At 41.9% G+C, this 24,123-nt stretch overlaps 2 protein-coding genes across 4 annotated transcripts in view; one reads left to right on the top strand and one right to left on the bottom strand.

Annotated features, from left to right (window-relative positions):
* Positions 1-15,627: 15,627 nt before the first annotated feature.
* SNRPF (small nuclear ribonucleoprotein polypeptide F) lies at positions 15,628-17,911 on the top strand. Its single transcript, XM_043545792.1, has 4 exons — positions 15,628-15,681; positions 15,980-16,105; positions 16,903-16,967; positions 17,805-17,911. Exons 1-4 carry the CDS (start codon positions 15,643-15,645, stop codon positions 17,869-17,871), a joined length of 297 nt encoding a protein of 98 aa, XP_043401727.1. The 5' UTR covers positions 15,628-15,642; the 3' UTR covers positions 17,872-17,911.
* Positions 16,562-24,123, bottom strand: part of CCDC38 (coiled-coil domain containing 38) — a 41,627-nt gene continuing 34,065 nt past the window's right edge. For 2 of the 3 annotated variants that reach the window (XM_043545769.1, XM_043545772.1), the window contains exons 14-15: positions 22,479-22,572; positions 16,562-18,771 (exon numbers count right to left, since the gene is read on the bottom strand). In XM_043545769.1, coding sequence (XP_043401704.1) covers positions 18,664-18,771; positions 22,479-22,572 — 202 coding nt within the window. In that variant the 3' untranslated portion in view covers positions 16,562-18,663. The remainder of the gene's footprint in view (positions 18,772-22,478; positions 22,573-24,123) is intronic. The other variant, XR_006290633.1, reaches the window with a different exon arrangement.

The following is a 24,123-nucleotide window of genomic DNA, read 5'->3' as shown; positions in this document are numbered from 1 at the left end:
CTTTAATTGTATCATTTAACCCTCTAAATCTCCTTCCCCAGCAGAATGATTGAATAGGAGCTCTTCTTTGTACATTTATGGCAAGAATCCTTTCCCCACAAAACCACAGTATGAGCTGACGTGTTTTAAACCTGATCCATGTATGCATGTAAATCTATAGAGTGTCACAGGTATGAACTAGCTTCCCCCGCTTCTAATTACATACCTGAAGCATTCTGTCAAAGCAAGTAGTCACTTGCCTTCTGCAAAGTGATCATATCAGAGTAATATCACATCAGTTAGTTATTTTTATTTTCATTGTAATCCACATTGATCAAAAAACAACAGATAATGCTGATTCCTAAAATGTAAAATCTTTGCCTAGTAGTGCTCAGAATTATGTACAGATATTTTAAGTGGCTATTGATCATTTAGCAAATGTGCTACAGCGGCTTCAGATCCAAACTGAGATATAGATAGATATTAGATGTAGATAGAGAGATAAAGATATAAGTTGGGCTGGTAGCATTACCTGTTGTTAAGATTTCCTGAGACTTCCCATACGTCACAGCCTTAGTTGAGCTCTCTCTTCTGAGCACTCAACTGGCTGCTGTGTTTGGGTCCGCGCTGGGCCCATGTACTTTTAAGATTCCCCGCATCTGGGTAGGCTACAGCACAGTCTCTTTCCTTGCTCCCTATGGCACACTTCCTGGGTGCAGATGCTCTGTCTGTCATCCCTTCATGGAAGTGGGACCTCCCAGGCCATCTGCCTTAGACCCCCCCAGGATTAGTGCTGATTGCCCAGCCTCCCAAGTTGCATAAGCACATCCATTCCCAGAGCTCCAACCTTGTGGGCACTCAGGATTATAGTTGACCTCTCCACTTGATAGTGGAAGGTCATAGAATTCCTTTTGCAAAGTCTACATGCTAACACAATTGCTCTTTACTTTCAACAGCACAAGAGACATGCAGATCCAGGCAAAACCGTAAAACACCTGCCCACCTTTCCTTATTTCACTTTTCTCACCATGCTGGAGAGTTCTTTGGCTTAGGTCAGAGTCCTCTGGGATGTCCAGCACCCTCCTGCTGCACTCATAGGCGGTGGGTATCATAGGCTGGGGTAGGCTGTGCCTCCCCAGACAGCTAGACATGGCTCTGCTCATTCTCCGCCCTAGACTCCCCGCTCCTACTTCCCACTTCACATAGCTGGAGTCCAGTCTCCCTGTGGGGTGGCCCCGGCTCAGGCTACGCCACCTGCCCTCCCGGTGCTCTGGGGCTCGGGAGAGCTAGCCCGGGGCGGGAGCCAGTGGCTACACTGGGGAGGAAGGGGGGTCTGGTGGGAGGCGCAGAAGGAGCGGGGCTGGGGGCTAGCCTCCCCCAGCTGGCAGTTCATGTGCCATTCACAGCCTTGCTTTCTGCTTCTGGTCTCTTCTCTCTGAACTGGTTGGTGAAAGAGTTCTCATTTTATATGACTGCAGTCTACTCTGTTATGTGACACCCTCAGGTGTTCAAACTACCTGACTAGATGATCCATTGCCTAGTTACTAGCTCACCTGGGGAAACCAGCTGTCTTGGTGTGTCCACCGTACTTCTCCAAAGGTGAATTTGAACAGAAGACTATCAAGATTTAACATCCCTCTATTGTTAGCCTTGTGTCACCACCCTTTGGAATTTCCTTGTAAGATGGAGATAAAACAGACTGCAGAGAGGGCAGACTAGCCTTACAATCAAAATGGAATTTATATTTTGTTAAAGATATATACAGAGTTCATAATCTCACACAGAATTCATTAATTGCACAGTGTCAGATTCCCCAAATCATCACACTATTATTAGACCTGTTTTTAGTTGCTTATAACTTTTGCCAAACTGTAACAGTTTGGGCTGAAATTTTCCACAGCAGGGGTCTGTCAGGCTGACCTCTTTTGGAAAATTTCATGAGGGAAAGAAAGCGTAGTCATTTCCGAGAACAAGGCTAGAGAAAAATGCATTGTTTTGCCCATGTGAAACAATTTAGGTGGCCTTTTCTTTTAAAAGCTCTAAAGCCCCAATTATTTGGAGCAGGGATTGAGATGTGGCAAAGACATGACTTTTACCATCACTGGGAAAATCCACCCAAATTTGGCCAAGTTATAAGCCTCTGAAAAACCATAGTTTGCAAGTGCTCAGTGGATACTTCTCAGATTTTAGCTAAATTTGTGGAAGGATGACTCTAGTCTGGGGGTGAGTAGGTCTTTCCTTGCAACTGGACTGTGCTGGGTCTGGATCCAGGCACCTGAACTGAGAGCAGGGAGCCTGTTTCCTTTGTTTTCAATATCCGCCTGGCTGGGCCAAGGCAGCATGAAGGAGGAAGCTGTCTGATTCAAATGGAGAGAGGACAAGAGCTGCACCTGCAGGGCACAGGGCAGGTGGAATAGATTGAGACAAGGAGCCTGGTATGTCAGGAGACTGGGACTAGGGGCTGGTAAGGGGGGAGAGGGAAACTGGGACTGGGAGTCAGGGGTGGAGACTGGGACAAGGGACTGAGAGGCAAGGGGGACGGACACTGAAATTGGTCAAGAAGCTTTTGAAAGCAGATTGGGAGTAGGAGCCAGTGGGGATGGGGAATATGGGGAGGCAGGGGAACAAGGGAACTAGAGGCCCAGGCAACCTTAATTCTGGCATTTCCTAAATTTTGAGTGCTTGACTTTGTAATATCAAAGTTCTTTTTAACATATTTTGTGTGTGTGTGTGTGTGTGTGTGTGTATTGTGCAAGATCCTCAGCTAATGTAAACGGGCATAACTCCATTGGCTCCAACAGAGATGCACAGATTTACAGCACCAGAGGACCCGGCCCTTTAATTACTAACAGACCCTCAAATTCTTAATTTTTTCATACAAATTAACAAAAATCCTCACTTCAAATTGTGCTTATATTTTTAAAAGTTCTGCAATTTTGTTTAACTACACTAATGTTTGTGACATATTGCCACGCCGCATGGTGCAGTTTTAAAAATCTGTTCAGCAGCACTGTTAAACGAAAGTGTAACCTTAACAAAAATCTTATATAGCTGAAACCCTGAAAGTGACTGATGAAATGACAGATTTGTAATAAATATAGTTTAAATTTAAATATATTATAAGATGTGACCCAAATGTAATGCTGGTTGTACCGAGAGTCAAAACACTACTATACAGCCCCGCTCTGAATTTCTAGTGCAGCTCACTTACAACAGGGAGACCTCAGGCTTTGTGAGGAAAGTCTACCAGCAAATCCAGCTCTCTTGGAGAGTGGCACTTCTGGACTGATGTGATGCTTGAAATGACCCATATTCATACTGCTCAAGGGGCAATACATCAAATTACACCTCCAAAGGAATCACTTGTTAAGGAGAAGCAGCCAGATCCTATTCTTAGTGATTTTAGCAAGAGCAAATGTCTGCTTTATCAATTGTTTAACATTGGAGATTGCCCTTTGAAACTGAAATGAAAAGTTATCAACCATATAGGTTAAAAATATCATGGAAGTTAAAAAAAAAAACGAACAATTTAAGTATTACTTCAGCTAGAAATGAGTAACCAACAACAGTATGTAAAACCAGCTTGTATGTGACAGTGATTGTCAGTCTGACTGACAATTGTCTCTGATATTTTAATGGATACTTTGCCAACCACATTTTCAGTAGTTCTGAAAGAGCACTGACTTTTAAAACTATTTAGTCTGCCTTTTAGAAAAAGATAATTATAATCCAACATATCATACCAAGCCAATGTCTGTAAGATTTGGAATTATCCTAACCTAGATTCCCTATGCTAATAAAATCCTGTTTGGTGCTCTCTTGGCATGAAGCCAGCTCCGAGTTTCTGTTGAGAAAACATTTGTGTGGAAGTGCAACTTCCAAATTCCTTCTGTACAATGCTTGATTTCTCCTTCTTCTTTGACTAGCACAAGAATTCCGTTTTACTTTTCATACAGATGATTTTGTTTTCACCACTACATAATATCAGTTCCAAATCTTTAATGTCAAAACTTAATAGAAACAACAGCAAAAAAACTTTTCCAGAGGCAAAAGACAATAGCTGATAATTAGGGAAGTCCTATTATTACTTGGCACAGTATCCAGTGTTTCAGAGACTTTTTAAAGGGCCTTCCTTTAGCGCAGCTGCATAATTTGTGTGTACGTTATCTGCATATGTAAATGAAGGTTATAAAACATTGATTTCATATTTAAGCATATATGGTGTACAAAACTCACCAGTTGTAAGAGTTTTTTCCTTTCCTACCACTACACACACACACACACTTACACTCATAAGTGCTTGTGTAGAAACATATCAGTGAAGGCTTCCCTCGTTCAGCTTGCCTACTCTGTTTTGAGTATTGTTATAGCCTGTTGGTCCCAGGATATTAGAGACAAGGTGGGTAAGGTACTATCTTTTATTGAACCAACTTTTGTTGGTGAGTGTCATAAATATAAAGGGAAGGGTAAACCCCTTTAAAATCCCTCCTGGCCAGAGGAAAACTCCTCTCACCTGTAAAGGGTTAAGAAGCTAGGATAACCTCGCTGGCACCTGACCAAAATGACCAATGAGGAAACAAGATACTTTCAAAAGCTGGGAGGAGGGAGAAAAACAAAGGGTGTCTGTGTGATGCTTTTGCCGGGGACAGAACAGGAATGGAGTCTTAGAATTTAGTAAGTAATCTAGCTAGATATGTGTTAGATTATGATTTCTTTAAATGGCTGAGAAATTAAGCTGTGCTGAATAGAATGGATATTCCTGTCTGCGTGTCTTTTTGTAACTTAAGGTTTGCCTAGAGGGATTCTCTATGTTTTGAATCTAATTACCCTGTAAGGTATTTACCATCCTGATTTTACAGAGGTGATTCTTTTTTACTTCTATTAAAATCCTTCTTTTCAAAAACTGAATGCTTTTTCATTGTTCTTAAGATCCAAGGATTTGGGTCTGTGGTCACCTATGCAAATTGGTGAGGATTTTTACCAAACCTTCCCCAGGAAGTGGGGTGCAAGGATTGGGAGGATTTGAGGGGGAAAGACGTTTCCAAATAACGCTTTCCTAATAAGTAAACCCAGATAAACGTTTGGTGGTGGCAGTGGAAGTCCAAGGGAAAAGGGTAAAATAGTTTGTACCTTGGGGAAGTTTTAACCTAAGCTGGTAAAAGTAAGCTTAGGAGGTTTTCATGCAGGTCCCCACATCTGTACCCTAGAGTTCAGAGTGGGGAAGGAACCTTGGCAGTGAGCAAGACAAGCTTTTGAGCCACAGTTAGCACATATTATAAGGGACCATTCAAGGTAGAGTGTGGTAACTACTTACGCTAAACAATCTTTTCCACCTTGCATTTTGCTGTGATGCTGGGAGTTCCTTTCCTAGGCCTGAAGAAGAGCTCTGTGTAAGCTCAACAGCTTGTCTCTCTCACCAACAGGAGTCTCTGTGATACAAAATTGAGCCAAATGGTCTGACTGCATTTGAAAGGCATGGGGACTCCTGGCTCCCACTTCTCAAGTCCTTTCAGTATAGTTCCAGGTTCCCTAACCCCACGAGAGGCAGAGGATAACAGTACCGACGGCCTAACGTCTCACCTTGGGGCTTGGCAAACTTATCCTGCCTGGCTGGTATACCAGAGTCTAGCATCTCCTTGTAGGTGCGGGGGAGATCAGTGAGTGGGTGATCTTCTTGAGGACAGTTACCCTGATGCTTTTCAGAGTCCCTCTTGGGAGCTGTAGAGCTACTGTGCTCTCTCCCAGAGCTGCCCAGCAACTGTCTGGAACTTCCTGCTTTTAAAGCCTTAGTCCGCCCTTGACATGATTGACAGGCCCAGAGGGCAGGACCATGGCAGCTTTTAACCCATTCGTCACCAGCGCGGGGTTTATACATGTCATCACACCTCAGCAGCTGAAAGCAGCAGTGAAGACACAGCAGCACGGACCCCTGCATGAACTGTACAAGCCTGCCTGGAACCCTGGGTACGTACTCATGTTGCTAGCCCACGATAGGGTCCATGCCACCATGTCTTCACTGGTACCTTTAGCCATGCCAGTTAGATTAAAGCTCACACAGGTATGCATACACAAGCTGCAATCTAACCTTTGATTGCAGTATAGACCTAACTTAGGCCTAAAATTTGGTGATATAGCAATTCCACTAGGCGAGTTGTGGGTGAACAGCTTATAGCAACAAAACAGTGTTTTTGCCAGGTTAGCTTATATCAGTTTGGTGAGCAAAATAAGCTATAATGGCAAAAACTTTTATGGTGGTATAACTTCATCTATACCACAGCTTTTGCTGGTATAGAAATGTTGCAAAACAAAACAAAACCAACAACAACAAAAAAATAACCACCACACTCCTAACTGACACTGCTTGGGTTCCTTCACAGAATGTCCCCTTGCCGAGTTATTTTCAAGATGCAGGTGTGGAGACCTGGCAGAGGCAGTATTCCCAATTTGTGGCCCTCTCCTAAATTTAATGGGAGACTAGAGAGCCTACCACGCTCTGATCATATTGACAGGGACTCCACTTGGTGTGCACTGAGAGGCTGATGGAAGAGGGAGAATTGTGGGAAAGAATTTCCCCCATGAACATAATCTAATGCTCCTCCACTTCACCTTTTAGTCTCTTATCTTTGCCCAGCCACTCAATATTCCCCGTCTTCATATTTTCCATTGGTCTTTGCAGCCTTTTTCTTCCTTCTCCTCCATGTCACTCTCTCTGGCTGTTTGTAGCACTGTCTGTTAGCTGGGCAACAAATCCCGTAATAACTTTGGCCTTATTCTCTGAAGGGGAAATGTTCAGATGAAGCTGAAACACTAAATTGAATTAATGCTCCTTCTGAGAATGAGATCAGCTAACTAAACTTACACAGTTCATAGCCCGCACTTGTGACAGGCTTTAGTACTCCGGCCAGTGTTTTCATCCACCAACCTGATCTCTTTCAAATCTGATGCCCAGGGGTCTTTTTGCTCTCCTTGTACAACTGCTTGGATTGGGTTATTCAAAGAAAAGTCTGCCTACAGAGGGCATCCCAAGCAATACATTTATACTGTGACTATCGGAATAACCCAGAAATATACCCTGATTAAAAAGTATCTATTAATTCTATGTATTTAATTTAAAAAAAGCCCAAACACAAGTTACAGTGACAAAAATAAAATTATAGAACTCAGCTCTTACAAACTCTCCTCCCACACCCAACTGCATCAAATCCCACCTGCCAGAGCAGCCCACATAGATAGATGCACCTTGAAGTCTGCCCTGAGGGTCAAGGGACCAGAGTTATTTTGGGCCAGGGTGGGGACCTTGTTCCAGAACTGAGGGCCCCTCATGGAGAATGCTTTATCGCCAGACAACTCTCTTTTAAATCCACGGAGACTCAGTTCAAGGGCTTCTGCTGACTGCAACTGTGGCAGGATGGCATGGGGAGAGAGAGAGACAGTCTCTCAAGTAGTAAGGTCCCAAGCCTTGCATTCTTGGTTACAAAATCAAAATGACCAATGAAGCTAAAAGGCCAAATTCTGCTCTCAGTTACACCAGTAAAAATCAGGATGAACTCTACTGAAGTCAGTGAAGCTACTTTGGATTTACACTGATGTAAATGAATGCTGGGAAGGCCCAGTACCCTGCTGGAGCTCCCCTTCTGATGACACAACTTTGCACCACCCTTTAATCAGGTCTATGTGCCTTCATGTCTGTTACTTTCCTTTGATTGCCACAGGCGCCTCTCCGCTCTGGGTTTTCTGTACCAGTGCAGCTAAAGCAAAGGAGTTGCACCACTGGTGCAACCCCCCTGGGTAGATGCATTTCGAGCAAGTCACTGTTTACACCTGTACAATGCAAGTAAGGTGCAGCAGTCAAAATTACTATTTACACCGATGCCCCATTTGGGGAAGGTGGAGGGTTGTTTGAACAATAAAGTTTCGGATCAAGAGTTGAAAAAGGAACTTGGGTGGCTCGGAAGTGAGTCTATGGCTGGCAGAATGGGATTATTGCTGGTAGTTCTTTCTCAGCAAATTCAGCTTCAACCAGGAAATAATACTGGACAGCTCTCACTGTTGTGAGAAAGCTGAGCTCAACAGGAACTAGCTCTCTCTGGCTGATATTATAGGGTGATGGTGCGTGAGTGATGTCAGTCAGGGTTTGCACTTGCATAGATAACACAGTATAACGTATTTCTGCATTGAAGTGTCACTGCCATCGGATGTCCTGCTGCTTAATGTGTTTCCTTAGGAACAAAATGTAGGCAGTTGGGTTAGTTTCCCATCACTGTGCATAGAAATAAAATATCATCCATACACATAAGGTTCAAGGGTTGTATTAATCTAAAACAAAAGCTCTTTCCTGATCATTTCCTGTTGAGTGTTTGCCTAAATATCCTGACCTAAAGGCAGAGAAGAATGCAAGTTGTTACCAAACCAGGGAAATTACAGAGGACAAAGGGTGAAATTCACCCCTGTGTAGAGGGACAGAGCAAGGCCCAACTCAGAATGATTTTATCCACACAGTAAACAGCAAATTGCTCACTGAGAAAAATGAGTCCATTTCCAGATCAACCAAGCTATGGAGTACTCAGAAGAGTACAATGTAGGACATTGTATACAACGATGCATTCTATACTTTCGGCCAAACATCTCTTTCCATCAGTGTTTTCATCAACAGCACCACACAAAATGGCAACAGACTCAAAAGTACAGTTAGTGATACTACTGAAGTGTGGTTTAGTGCTCTGATTATGAGACTGGGAGCCTACCGACACTGACTCCTTCTATGACCATGGGCAACTCACCTAATTTTTTCTGGTTTGGCTTCATCCTCGGTAAAATGGAGCTAATAATAATACCTACCTCTCAGAGGTATTGTGAGGCTTAAATGGGAATGCACCTGATCCTGCACCTGACCCCCAAAACTCTTAATGAAGTCAATGGGAGACATGGGTGCTCAAATACAGTAGAACCTCAGAGTTACGAACAACCAGAGTTATGAACAGACCAGTCAGTCAACCACACACCTCATTTGGAACCGGAAGTATGCAATCAGGCAGCAGCAGAGACTAAATAAATAAATCAATAAAAAGGGCAAATATGGTACACTACTGTGTTAAACGTACTCTGTTAAACTATTAAAAAAATAAAGGGAAAGCAGCATTTTTCTTCTGCATAGTAAAGTTTCAAAGCTGTATTAAGTCAATGTTCAGTTGTAAACTTTTGAAAGAACAACTATCATGTTTTGTTCAGAGTTACGAACAATTTCCATTCCCAAGGTGTTCGTAACTCTGAGGTTCTACTGTATGGTCGTATTGGGCCCCAATGTCTGCAGATGAGAAATGCTATATAAGTGTTAATTATTATACTAGTATTAATAGATACATATTTATCCTTAGCAATCGTATCAGGAAAGAACTAAAGTAGCTTCCACAAAGAAAATCTTCCTAAGCGACTGACCCTAATCTTGCAAATGCTTTGCCACAACATACTGTGTGGCAAATTCTCTGACTTCAGGTAATCTGAAATGTTTGGCTATGTAATATTACCAAAATATGGCTACCCAGGAAGACCAGGGCTTTAAAAAGCCCCCTCCTAAGCGACCAGAGGAGCTAGCAAACAGGAGCAACTAACAGGGGAGTTCTGCAAGGGACGTCTCCAGGGGAGTCTGAACCAGGAGGCTAGATACATTTAACATTCCTTAAACTTCTTTAAACTTAAAGCCCAAAACACCCCCTGATAAAAACAAAACAACAACAAAGGAACAAGCTTCTGGAGTAAAAAGAGAATGCAGGCAGAAGTCCCGCAACAGAGTGGGGGCTACCCAGTTTATTGCACCCAATGCAGCATGTATGATTACCTGCCCTATGGGCTGGTAGCGTATGTATGCATTTGGTGAAAGAAGCTCCTGGCCCGCAGAGACCATGTACAGGTTTTGGAGACCAGGGTGGCTGAGCTGGAGGAGCTAAGGGAGACAGAAAGGTATATCGATGAGACTTTCTGGGACACAGTAGAACAGTCCCCCCAGTCTGACAGCCTCTGTGCTGTTGAGGAGGATAAAAGCCTCAGGGAAGGAGAACATCCAACTGGAGCAGAGGGAAATGATCCTATAGTTGGGACTCTCCTTTCAGATGTTGTGGTATCCTCTTGCACTGAGGATACCTCTCCGCGGAAGGGAACTCCAGTTATTGTAAAGAGACAGGTATTAGTAATGGGCGATTTGATTATTAAAAACATAGATAACTGGGTATGCAATGACCGGGAGAACCACGTGGTGACTTGCTTGCCTGGTGCGAAGGTTGCGGATCTCTCAAGACATCTAGATAGATTTATGTGTAGTGCTGGGGAGGAGCAAGTGGTCGTGGTACATGTAGGTCTAGTGACATAGGGAAGGATAAGAGAGGGGCCCTAGAGGCCAAATTTAGGCTGCTAAGTAAGAAAATGAATGCTCCATGGTAGCATTCTCTGAAATGCTTCCAGTTCCATGTGCAGGGCCAGTCAGGCAGAACTGCAGGATCTCAATGCATGGATGAGACGATGGTGTACGGAGGAGGGGTTTAGATTTATTAGGAACTGGGGAAACTTTTGGGAAAGGGGGAGCCTATACAGGAAAGATGGGCTCCACCTAAACCAAAATGGAACCAGCTTGCTGGTGCTTAAAATTAAAAAGGTCGTAGAGCAGTTTTTAAACTAAGGGCTTGGGGAAAGCCGACAGGTGCAGAGGAGTATTTGGTTTGGACAGAGACATCCCTCTGGGGAGGATCTATACATGGAGATTTCCTATGTTCTAATAAGGAGGAGAGGATGGAAGATGATAAAATACAGGTAAGATCTGATGAGACACAGTCAAAAGAAAAAAAGTTCCATTCAATTACATCATGTAATGGCAGACAGCTAAAAGGTGACAAGTTTTTAAAGTGCTTATATACCAATGCTAGAAGTCTAAATAATAAGATTGGTGACCTAGAGGGTCTCATATTAAATGAGGATATTGATAAAAAAAGCATCACAGAAACTTGGTGGAATGAGGATAATCAATGGGACACAGTAATACCAGGGTACAAAATATATCGGAAGGACAGAACAGGTCGTGCTGGTGGGGGAGTGGCACTATACGTAAAAGAAAGCGTAGAATCAAATGAACTAAAAATCTTAAATGAACCAAATTGTACCATAGAATCTCTATGGATAGTAATTCCATGCTTGAATAATAAAAATATAGCTGTAGGGATCTATTACCAACCACCTAACCAGGATGGTGATAGTGACTGTGAAATACTCAGGGAGATTAGAGACACTATTTAAAAAAACCTTCAGTAACAATGGGGGATTTCAACTATCCCCATATTGACTGGGTACATATCACCTCAGGAAGGGATGCAGAGATAAAGTTTCTTGACACCTTAAATGACTGCTTCTGGGAGCAGCTAGTCCTGGAACCCACAAGAGCAGAGGCGATTCTTGATTTAGTCCTAAGTGGAGCACAGGATCAGGTCCAAGAGGTGAATATAGCTGGATCGCTTGGTAATAGTGACCATAATATAATTAAATTTAACATCCCTGTAGTGGAGAAAATAGCACAACAGCCCAACACTGTAGCATTTAATTTCAGAAAGGGGAACTACACAAAAATGAGGAAGCTAGTTAAACAGAAATTAAAAAGTACAGCACCAAAAGTAAAATTTCTGCAAGCCGCATGGAAACTTTTTAGACACCATAATAGAGGCTCAACTTAAACTAAAATTAAATTAAAAAACATAGTAAGAGAGCCAAAAAAGAGCCACCATGGCTAAACAACAAAGTAAAAGAAGCAGTGAGAGGCAAAAAGGCACCCTTTAAAAAGGGGAAGTTAAATCCTAATGAGGAAAATAGAAAGGAGCATAAACACTGGCAAATGAAGAGTCAAATATAATTAGGAAGGCCAAAAAAGAATCTGAAAAACAGCTAGCCAAAGACTCAAAAAGGAATAGCAAAAAAAATTTTTAAGTACATCAGAAGCGGGAAGCCTGCTAAACAAACAGTGGGGCCACTGGATGATTGGGATGCTAAAGGAGCACTCAAGGACGAAAAGGCCATTGCAGAGAAACTAAATGAATTCTTTGCATAGGTCTTCACTGCTGAGGATGTGAGGGAGATTCCCAAACCAGAGCCATTCTTTTTAGGTGACAAATCTGAGGAACTGTCCAAGATTGTTGTGTCATTAGAGGAGGTTTTGGAACAAACTGATAAACTAAACAGTAATAAGTCACCAGGACCAGATGGTATTCACCCAAGAGTTCTGAAGGAACTCAAATGTGAAACTGCAGAACAACTAACTGTGGTTTGTAACCTATCATTTTAATCAGCTTCTGTACCAAATGACTGGATGATAATTAATGTGACATCAGTTTTTAAAAAGGGCTCCAGAGGTGACCCCGGCAATTACAGGCCGGTAAGCCTGACTTCAGTACTGGGCAAACTGGTTGAAACTATAGTAAAGAACAAAATTGTCAGACACACAGATGAACATAATTTGTTGGGAAATAGTCAATATGGTTTTTGTAAAGGGAAATCATGCCTTGCCAATCTACTAGAATTCTTTGAGGGGGGTCAACAAGCATGTAGACAAGGGGGATCCAGTGGATATAGTGTATTTAGATTTTTAGAAAGCCTTTGACAAGGTCCCTCACCAAAGGCTCTTAAGCAAAGTAAGCTGTCATGGGATAAGAGGGAAGGTTCTCTCAGTGACTGGTAACTGGTTAAAAGATAGGAAACGAAGGGCAGGAATAAATGGTCAGTTTTCAGAATGGAGAGAGGTAAATAGTGGTGTCCCCCAGGGGTCTGTACAGGGACCAGTCCTATTCAACATATTCATAAATGATCTAGAAAAAGGGGTAAACAGTGAGGTGGCAAAATTTGCAGATGATACAAAACTACTCAAGATAGTTAAGTCCCAGGCAGACTGTAAAGAGTTACAAAGGGATCTCACAAAACTGCGTGACTGGGCAACAAAATGGCAGATGAAATTCACTGTTGATAAATGCAAAGTAATGTACATTGGAAAACATAATCCCAACTATACATATAAAAAGATGGGGTCTCAATTAGCTGTTACCACTCAAGAAAGAGATCTTGGAGTCATTGTGGATAGTTCTCTGAAAACATCCACTCAATGTGCAGCGGCAGTCGAAAAAGCAAACAATATTGGGAATTATTAAGAAAGGGGCAGATAATAAGACAGAAAATATCATATTGCCTCTATATAAATCCATGGTACGCCCACATCTTGAATACGGTATGTAGATGTGTTGCCCTATCTCAAAAAAAGACATATTGGACTTGGAAAAGGTTCAGAAAAGGGCAACAAAAATGATTAGGGGTATGAAACAGCTTCCATATGAGGAGAGATTAATAAGACTGGGACTTTTCAGCTTGGAAAAGAGATGACTAAGGGTGGATATGATAGAGGTCTATAAAATCATGACTGGTGTGGAGAAAGTAAATAAGGAAGTGTTTTTTACTCCTTCTCATTACACCAGACCTAGGGGCCACCAAATGAAATTAATAGGCAGCAGGTTTAAAACAAACAAAAGGAAGCATTTTTTCACACAACACACAGTCAACCTGTGGAACTCCTTGTCAGAGGACGTTGTGAAGGCCAAGACTACAACAGGGTTCAAAAAAGAACTAGATAAATTCATGGAGGACAGGTCCATCAATGGCTATTAACCAGGATGGGCAGGGATGGTGTCCCTAACCTCTGTTTGCCGGAAGCTGGGAGTGGGCGGTGGGGAATGGATCACTTGATGTTGCCTGTTCTGTTTGTTTCCTCTGGGACACCTGGAGTTGGCCACTGTGGGAGGACAGGATGCTGGGCTTGACGGACCTTTGGTCTGACCCAGGATGGCCGTTCTTCGTTTGATCTCTGTGGCCTCAGAGATGGGCACATGATTTGGTCCAGTAATAATTCAATCAGAGATAGTACTATTTCTTTGAACAGTATGGAGACAGAAGGAATTTGCCAATGATTTGGGGGGATATAAATACGTAGAGGAGTGGACACTGCTTGGAAGTATAGTTGTTCATTGAATATATTAAGCATTAAGCAGAAAAAATAAAATCATACTTACTGTGTACAGTAGCCTCAGTCTCAAAAGGACCTATATATATATTGGGGCAAGTTCTTGTCTGATCAACTGCTATGAGACTGTGATGCTAACACACGGATTACTAAATGTTACAAAGACAATATTTATTAGGGCTTAAGGGAGTTAGGAGTTATAACTACAGCAACACAGCTAAAATTCATTAAGTGTAAGCAAGCCAGGAAGGGCATTTTGGGCATTCTATTGCCAAGAATAGTTCTACTGCTTGAGGTTTAAAACTATACTGCAGCTTCCAATCCTGCACTGGCAGGGACATAGACTAGAGGAGCTAAGTATTTTTTTCCAGTTTTAGTTTTGATCATTCCATGTCCATATTAATTAAAATATCCTACCGTATACATTACTCTTCTGAAAAGAAATCCAGTTCTCTACGCTTTGCTCCACTTCAACATATTGCAAGAAACATGGAACTGGAAAAAGCTGGCTTTACACAAAAAGAGAGTGTAACAGGGTTTCTTACCAGAAGGCTCCACCAGACAGGCCTAATGCAGGTTAAGCACTGCCGCCTTGTGGATAAATATATACACTCACACTACATTCAGTTCTGGGATGAGACTGAATCTAGTTTGCGGATTTCTAACCCTGTTGTTCCCAGGTTATTACAGAGACAATGGGGGTGAGGGGAGTATCTTTTACTGCCTAGATCAACTTCAGCTGGTGAATCGGATGTCCTCCAGACAGATACAAAATGAAGTTGTAAATACAGTACTCAGAGTAGCAGCCGTGTTAGTCTGTATTCGCAAAAAGAAAAGGACTTGTGGCACCTTAGAGACTAACAAATTTATTTGAGCATAAGCTTTCGTGAGCTACAGATGAAGTGAGCTGTAGCTCACGAAAGCTTATGCTCAAATAAATTGGTTAGTCTCTAAGGTGCCACAAGTCCTCCTTTTCTTTTTAAGTACAGTACGTGGCAACAACCCCGCTAACTCCAACCCTGCAATGAGCTTTCTTCTTTTTTTTATTTAAAAAAAAAAACAAAAATTTTTTGCTCTAATTTAGCAGGTTCTCTCTCAGCTCAGGAATGAGTTGATCATTTGGAAATATTTTTAGGCGAAACGGTTGAGTAGTTTTCAAAAACGAAGAGAGCGAAATAAGTTCCTCAAGTCTGTGAGGCACTTGGCTGCTCTGGCCGCGGGGGAACTGGAGAAATAATGGGGCACGGAAAAGTCTATGAATTAAATAATCAAATTCACAGCACTGCACGGAGCCGTCACTGGGCCAGGCCACGGGAAGTAGCTGCAGGGAAAGGCCCGGACCCTGCAATGGGCTCCACGTGCTTCGGCTCCTCCCTGGGCCTTGGGGACAGTCTGTCTCCCGCCATCGCCATCATAAAACCGCTAAGAAAGCGCAGCTTCAAATTCCAGCCTCCACACACACACAGAGGACTACGGTACGGAACCAACGGCCACAGGCCGCCGCTACCGCACGGGAAGGGGCGTGGCCATTCACGCTTCCGTCTCCGCGAAGAACCGCGTCGCCCGCGAACTCGGTCCCGCCACTCAGCGCCCGGCTTTGCCGTTCGCGCGCCAGCCCCCCCTGCCCAATGGGACTCAGGCTTTCGTGGGCGGGGAAAAGGCGAAAGGTCAGGGCGCCCTCCCGGAAGTGGAGGCGCGGGCGTCACTTCCTGCCTTTCTCTTAGACTCCAGCGGGTGCACGTGCGGCCCTGCGAGTAATTTTTGTTTTTACCGCTGCCTTGTGCCAGGCCGCGTTACCATGGTGAGGGGGGCGCCGCCGCGACGGGGAGGGGTTGGGGGGGTGGCGGCGACGGGGGCGCCCTGGGGCGGAGGAGGGGCGGGGCGGTAGGTAACGGGGTGGGGGGGCCGTGCGGGAGCCGGGCCGCTCGCCCTGACCCCGCTGGTGTGGTGACTTGCGCCCCGCAGAGCTTGCCCCTGAACCCCAAGCCCTTCCTGAACGGGCTGACGGGGAAGCCGGTGATGGTGAAGCTGAAGTGGGGGATGGAGTACAAGGGCTACCTGGTGTCTGTTGACGGCTACATGAACATGCAGGTCAGTGGGAGCCGGGACGTGGCGGCGGCCCGGGGAGGCCCCAAGGGCTGTGGGAGATCCGCTCCCCTCGGGCAGCCGGGGCTGTTCAGGAGGGACGGGGGGCCCCAGAGCGGGTGGGGGCTGGGTCAAAGCTGGGTGCGTGTCAGGGCTCAGAGGGGGCCCAGAGGTGGGTGGTGTGTGCGTCTGTCTGTGTATCACGGTGGTTCAGAGGGGATGGCGGGTCCCACAGGTGTGGGCGGGTCAGGATTATTCAGAGGAGTGACTTGTCTGGTATCAAATAAGTCATCTGACAGGTAGGTAGGGAGCCCACTGCTCCTGTTCTGCTTAGCCCTGTGAGGAGCTACCCACTCCTCCAGTGCAGGGCAGCGCAGCAGCAGCCTTGTCCAAGATGAAGGTATGATTGGATTGAGAATTTATGAAAAGGGCTATACAAGAACTGATAAGTAGTAGCAGTAATTACTTCTTTGAAGCCTGATGGCAAACATATGTTTTAATTTCCTCAAAAGTACCCTTACAGGAAGTTTAGTTTGTAGACTAATTCTAAAGCAATAGGCAATACTTGGCTATATATTACATACTTCTGGTCACGTTTCTAAATGAAAAGCAAAACATAATAAGCTATATGCATAATAAAATGAAGTGTTCTAATGAGGTACAAGTTACTATTGAACAGACCCAGTCTCCAAAAGGGCCCATTAACCCTTGTAGAATGACTTTAGCCTTACAATAGTTTACTACTTGCAGGCTGAGAATTTTCTTCAAACAATTGTGCTAATATTTTCTTTCTTTTCTAAAAGCTTGCAAACACAGAAGAATACATAGATGGTGCATTGTCAGGACACCTTGGTGAAGTTTTGATAAGGTAATTATCAAATTAGAGTATTTTGTAAGTTACATAGTAGACATATTACATTTGTAGATGGACATAACTGTTCAACTCCTAATACTCAACCTAAAACAATCTGAAAACGTGCAATGTTAAAGACATTAATTGTAGTATCTATTTCTGTGCTAAACAGTCCCTGACAACGCTTTGTTAAAGGATTACACTAAAAATCTATATTATCGGGGGTGGGGGAAGTAACACTAAAACTCACAAATGTTTCATAATTTCTCCTTTTGTAATGATGTCTTTCATTGGTTCTCTGGGTTCTTGTTGGATATTTATATGAATCTTTTGTCAATAGCTGAGGAAAATCTCACTACTACTATCAGGAAGTTAAATAGGCACTGAACAGTTTCACAGCAATCAGCAGGTGGCAGAGACTCCAGCGTGTGTGTGTGTGGCAGGGAGGAATTTCAACAGAGTACTAATAAACTATTACATGAGTATTAAGGCCCGGCTCCTGCAAACACTCTTGTGCTTGAAGTTAAGCATGAGCATAAGTTTATAGGCTCTGGGCCTAAAAATAAATTAGCTTAGTGTACAATGAATCTGTCATTCTTTAAATAACTTATTTTCTCTGTTATAATGGACAGTTACAAAATGAACCATCTGGAAAGCTCTTGGACTGTGGGATCACAATCAACATATGTTAATAGGTTGGCCTGCTAAACTTGATATTTGGAGGGTTTTTTAAGTAGCTGGTCCAAGTTCAATTTGGAAAACACATAACTTAGTTAAAAGCTAGTGTTCATCTGGGGAAAGCCAGAACAATAACATCTTTAAAATTAAGAGAACTTCTGGTTCTGTTTACAGATGTAACAATGTCCTGTACATCAGAGGAGTAGAAGAAGAAGAAGAAGATGGAGAAATGAGAGAATAAGTTTGTATATTTCTGGAAAATAAAGATCAGTTTTTCACAACTTTTGTTAAGGAGTCTGAAGTTTTACTGTACAAATTTATATAAAATTTGTTACTTGTTTGTTTAGTGTATTCTCGTATGGACGGAAACTTTTAACTGTATAAAACCATCTAATTTAAAGTCAAACTTTTTAAAGGTTGTTGCAAGATTAATGCTAGAGGAAATCTTTCAGTCTGAAATAGAAATAAGATTACATAGCTGATAGGATGAAATGACATTTAAAAATACTAATATGTGTACTACTTTATTTTATTCTTAAAGATGAACTCTTGCATCTAAGTGGCTTCCCATGGTAAATTTTATTTTTAAAGTTGTGCATATCAACAGGATCGTGATATATCACTTTATGTAGCAACGGGTGTCCTATCTCTTTCCTTGCACTGCAGTCATATTATAGAGCAGCTCAAAAGTCAGTGAGGATTTTTTTTACTGTTGCAAACAGCTTGTCTTTCTAAGCTGACTACACTGGAGTGTACTGAAGAAGTTGTGGGAATGGCATTTTTCTCTGCTGATAGTGGTAATAGGTGTTACAGAACAAGCAGTGAAGAGATTCTGCGATTTTTTCACATTAGATATACAAAGTAGGTTTTCTACTTACAGTAAGAATCCCTGCATATTAATAACTCCTTTTTGTTAGTAAGTTCTGTTAAACTACAGTACAGAATATTAATTTTTGCTCTAGATGAACTAAATAGGAAGAAAAAGCTACAGCACTGTAAAACTACCTTTAAGGAGGTACAACTACTTTTAAACTCAAGTGAAAAATAACAAGTCGTCTTGCGTTTTTGTGTTCTCTTTTGGGCACACCTCCTTCTGTCTAATCTCTGGAGGCTGTGAGCGAAATACCAGTTTTCTTCCCATCTGAAATGTTGGAAAAGGAAAATGTTGAACACAAACATTTACGTCTATGGAGACTCATATTTTTATCAAATTCTATTAAGTCTATATAGGACTGCATTGTGAAATACTTTCACAGTTCCATGTTGGGGGAAGAGTTGCATTATGCCCCAATGATTCCAAGAGTGATTTTGCCCTGAAATAGTCAAAGCTGCCTGAAGTATGACTGCTGTATTACCTACAGAGAAAATATGGCCTCAGTGGCTGGATGGGTGACACAATGGAGATGATCCTCAGCTGTTGTACATTTGCATAGTTCCATTGAAGTCAATGGAGCTACGACAGTTTACCCTAGGTGAGGATCTGTCCCAAGGTCTCTTGCTATGTGTAGGTCTGGCACACCATAGCCTTAGTCTGGTTTATAACGTGCAGATTCTTGCTTAAGAATATAACTGGACTTTAAAATTTAAAAAGAATAAAACTATGTTAGTTGATTAGTTTATTTTAAAAAAAAGTCCTCAACCCTTGCCTGTGCATCTGGGCTGAAGTTCACAGCTGCTTTGCTGTTATCACCAGCTGAAGACCATGACCCTTCTGAGGCTGTGATGGCACATTACATCTAAGAGTTTAAACCCCTATGGATTTAGTTCAGAAAGGCGAAGTACAAACCAGAACTAAACAGCTGGGGGTGTTAAGGGTGTATGAACAAGAATTAGTAGAGGAGAGAAGGGTGTGTGAATGCACCGACTGTCAGAAACTGGAGCACATAAGAGGCTATAAGCACCAGCTACTTGCACAGGAATGAGAATCTTGAGTGGCTCAGGGCTGGGATGGCTCCTTCCCATGGCACTAACATCAGTATGTGGCACTTACTGCCTTCTCTTTGTTGTGGCAGTATGCTGCCTTTTATTCTACCATTTATACATGAGTTAATGAATCATTTCCTAGCCTGGATCCCAGCCTGAGGCTATGGAAAGGCTCCCTTCCCCACTCTGGAAGAAGCACCTCCGACGAAGTGAGCTATAGCTCACGAAAGCTTATGCTCAAATAAATTGGTTAGTCTCTAAGGTGCCACAAGTACTCCTTTTCTTTTTGCGGATACAGACTAACACGGCTGTTACTCTGAAACCTCCCAATTCTAGTTTGTTAGCAGGCCTGACAATACTGCTGTTACCAAGATTAGAGGTAGAGAACAGAGAGAAATTGGAATCTACCACCATCACTTTTCAAAACTTGTATTAATCTACACTCTGCAAAAGACTAAAGACACCCAGCTTTAACAATATTACGTGTGTCTGAAAGTTTTACCTGCTTTTGTTATATGCCACCTAAAACAACTCACTGAAACATTAGAAATTACCTGTTCTTCAGTTTACTCTAATAACTTGCACTGCTTCTGGCACAGTCAATCAATTAAGACTGGAGCTTACAAACAAATATATGAATCATTTTACTTGTGGGTGTTACCCATGTACACAAGCATTTGCAGTACCTTAGCTTGCCCCTGTGAAACTCATTTTTCAAAATAGAAAAACATGCCTGCAATACCCCAGCATAAGTAGAGCACTCACAGCTATTTCACCTGCCTAATTTGAAAAACAAGACTATGCTTCAAATTGTGTCTCTCTGAGGTTGAGATAAAATCAGACAATCTGGAAACTGCACAAGTTTTTACATATTTATTAATAGAGGGCCACATTAAATTCTCACACAACCCTGACAACATAAAATTGTATAACACAGTGAAAATTAATTATATAGTCTTAGATGTGTAATTAGTGTAACTGCATTTACTTCATTATATAAGTAAGATGTACCTTAACATATACAGTCAGAGGGAAGAAATAAGGTTGAGGTGATAATGTTCACTCAGTTTTCTGATTTTACCCTGTTTTTTGGCTGTAATTGAACAGTTGCATAATTCATTCTACATTTACAGGCCTACTCAGTTTGAATAATGATGCTAGCAGAATGCAGAGTAGTACTAGCATCCAGAAAATATGAGGCAGATAGTATTGTACATTTTATATATTGTAGTTGAGGCCATGGAAACAGTTCAAGTATGCTCTAGAAATGTGAATTCTCTGCTGATTTCTAACTGCTAATGATGTGACCTCTTAATTAAATAAAAGGAACTGGAACTGGATTATACCTTAAATTTCCCTCAACCACCTTCAAGTAGTATTTTACTGAAATATTCAATTAGTTACTATTCAAAATAAGGGCTAGATATTTTCACTTAATCCACTAATTGGTTGCTGGCATATTTTAGTGCTTTATAATTGAGTTTTCACCAAATACTAGGTTTCAGAGTAACAGCCGTGTTAGTCTGTATTTGCAAAAAGAAAAGGAGTACTTGTGGCACCTTAGAGACTAATCAATTTATTTGAGCATAAGCTTTCGTGAGCAATGCCCCTCTGCTATGTACATTGGTCAAACTGGACAGTCTCTACGTAAAAGAATAAATGGACACAAATCAGATGTCAAGAATTTTAACATTCATAAACCAGTCGGAGAACACTTCAATCTCTCTGGTCACGCGATTACAGACATGAAAGTCGCTATCTTACAAAAAAAAACCTTCAAATCCAGACTCCAGCGAGAAACTGCTGAATTGGAATTAATTTGCAAATTGGATACTATTAATTTAGACTTAAATAGAGAGTGGGAGTGGCTAAGTCATTATGAAAGGTAGCCTATCTCCCCTTGTTTTTTCCTACCCCCCGCCCCCACCCCCCCCCAGATGTTCTGGTTAAACTTGGATTTATGCTGGAAGTGGCCCACCTTGATTATCATACACCTTGTAAGGAGAGTGGTCGGTTTGGATGAGCTATTACCAGCAGGAGAGTGAGTTTCTGTGTGTATGGGGGTGGGGGGGTGAGAAAACCTGGATTTGTGCTGGAAATGGCCCACCTTGATTACCATGCACATTGTAGGGAGAGTGGTCACTTTGGATGAGCTATTACCAGCAGGAGAGTGAGTCTGTGTGTGTGGTTTTTGGAGGGAGGGCGGGCGGGGGGGGGGGGGAGGTGAGAAAACCTGGATTTGTGCTGGAAATGGCCCAACTTGATTATCATACACATTGTAAAGAGAGTGGTCACTTTGGATGGGCTATTACCAGCAGGAGAGTGAGTTTGTGTGGGGGGGGGGAGGGGGCGGAGGGTGAGAAAACCTGGATTTGTGCTGGAAATGGCCCAACCTGATTATCATACACATTGTAAGGAGAGTGATCACTTTAGATAAGCTATTACCAGCAGGAGAGTGGGGTGGGAGGAGGTATTGTTTCATGGTCTCTGTGTATATAATGTCTTCTGCAGTTTGCACAGTATGCATCCGATGAAGTGAGCTGTAGCTCACGAAAGCTTATGCTCAAATAAATTGGTTAGTCTCTAAGGTGCCACAAGTACTCCTTTTCTTTTCACCAAATATTAGTTAGCTCTTATTCTAAAAGGCCTGTCTGATGTCAAATAAAAAGTTATAGTGGATTAACTATTTTTAGTGATCTACTACTACTGCAAATTTTGTAAATTTATTTACTGAATAGACTAATGATCAGTAGTGTTTTGTGTTTTATATTTTAGTCATAACTACATGCAAATTTCTCGCCTGCATAGGAAAAGTAAAGCTAATCCTGATATTTAACTTTAAAAGTGCTATAAGGGGACAGGATTTTTCTTAAGAAAAATACACACGGTCTCAGACTTTTCAGAAAAAATAAACTAAATGCAAACCTTCTTCTTTGGTGCTGCAATTGCTCTTTTCAGAGAACACTGCAGTCGTTCTTCCTGAAGTTTCATTTCTTGTCTCTTTTTTTCTTCACGTAATCTGCAGTGGCGAAAAATAAAATTTGCTAGTGACTCCTAAGGTATTGATAGGAACAAAAAGGTCTGAAACTTTAACACAAACTCTTTTTGCTTCTTTAAATTTAATTTTGTAGGCAACAAACAGTAGTTTTGAAATAGTAGTTAATTATCTTGGTTCAAGGAAGGTATTTTCCTGAACTACCAGCAAAATGACTAAGGAGAATGAAGTGGGGCACGTTTGCAGATTAGAATTTTTAAAAATAATCTGGGATCCTATATAGCTGCTTGTTTTTTTTACTAGAGTAATATTACTGTTTTAGATATCACATGGGATGATCTGTTCAGGAATTTGATTGAAGCAAAGTTTATTTCTTATAAAAGGGCATCATGTCTAACTTGCAGAGCAGGGGAGAAGGAAAGGGTACCATGATGTTATTTCCACATAAGGCAGTCATTGCCTTTAAATTTTTTGTCCTCTTTAAGACTTTTTTTTTTTTAAACCATACTCTTGTACTGTGATTACATCAGCTCTCACAAGCTATACGATGTTGGTCCTAATCAGCATTCAGATGGGACACTTCTAAACAACAACTGTATGACATAGAAAGTGTTTTGACAGGACGAGACTCTCCTCTCTCTCCATATAAATCGAACTAATGCCACAGACTGGTGAGAAGCGGTATTGTGCTGCTGGAATTGTTGCTTTTGGAGACAAGTGGTGAGCACCTTCAAATTCTCATGGCACTTTTTTGAAAAACAGAAATTAGCCAAACACTGACCTATCCAAAGCCGAGCTTGGATAATCACACTGACATTCCAAAAGGAATTTAAGTAGTGCACTGTTAGATAGTTGCCATATTCTACCCCAGAAATGACTATACATATGTATAACTAATAGGTCCCAAACACTTTAGGAACTATTGCTGAAATCATTTTATCCAGTTCTAGGGTGGAACATGGTAGCAGTTTCACAGTGCACAGTGACATTATTTAGGTTAAACAGGAAGCATATACTAACATATCCTCTTGAAACTGCAAGGTATGTCGGAAGGGGATGGGAAGGCAGTAGGCAGATACAATATAGTTAACCAGATTGGGCTTTGGTCAGAACTAGCTAACTTTCTTTCGCATCTTTCATAACGGGGTACAAAATCTTTACCACATGTGCTCAGGTGTGGGGTTTTATGTCTTCTTTGAAAGATGGCACATCCATCCAAAAGTACAATTTGTCCCTTCACATCATGCTGGGGTGTGAGTTTAGTAATGACTCAGAATAAAGAATGGCCTTCCAGCTACATTACTGTCCTGTTTTTTTCAGGCATACTTTTTTGATGCTGTATGCTTTATTTATTCTTTTCTGTGGTGGGTGTACAGTAGACTGCAAACTGTAAGTTACCAAATGTACGATATGAGGAGAAAACAAAGAGGCTTTACAAAATTCTGGTCACACTAATGTAGCTAATGCATAAAAAGTTTTGTATACTATTTAAGTAGCTCATATACTGATAAAACCCATAAGGGGGCAGTACAGTATAACTATTCACTATATTAGACATTACATCATAGTGTTAAT

The sequence above is a fragment of the Chelonia mydas genome, chromosome 1 (genome assembly GCF_015237465.2).
Source record: "Chelonia mydas isolate rCheMyd1 chromosome 1, rCheMyd1.pri.v2, whole genome shotgun sequence".
Classification (NCBI taxonomy): Eukaryota; Metazoa; Chordata; order Testudines; family Cheloniidae; genus Chelonia; species Chelonia mydas.
The sequence above is the reverse complement of the archived record's forward strand: the minus strand, read 5'-3'. Positions and strand labels throughout refer to the sequence as shown.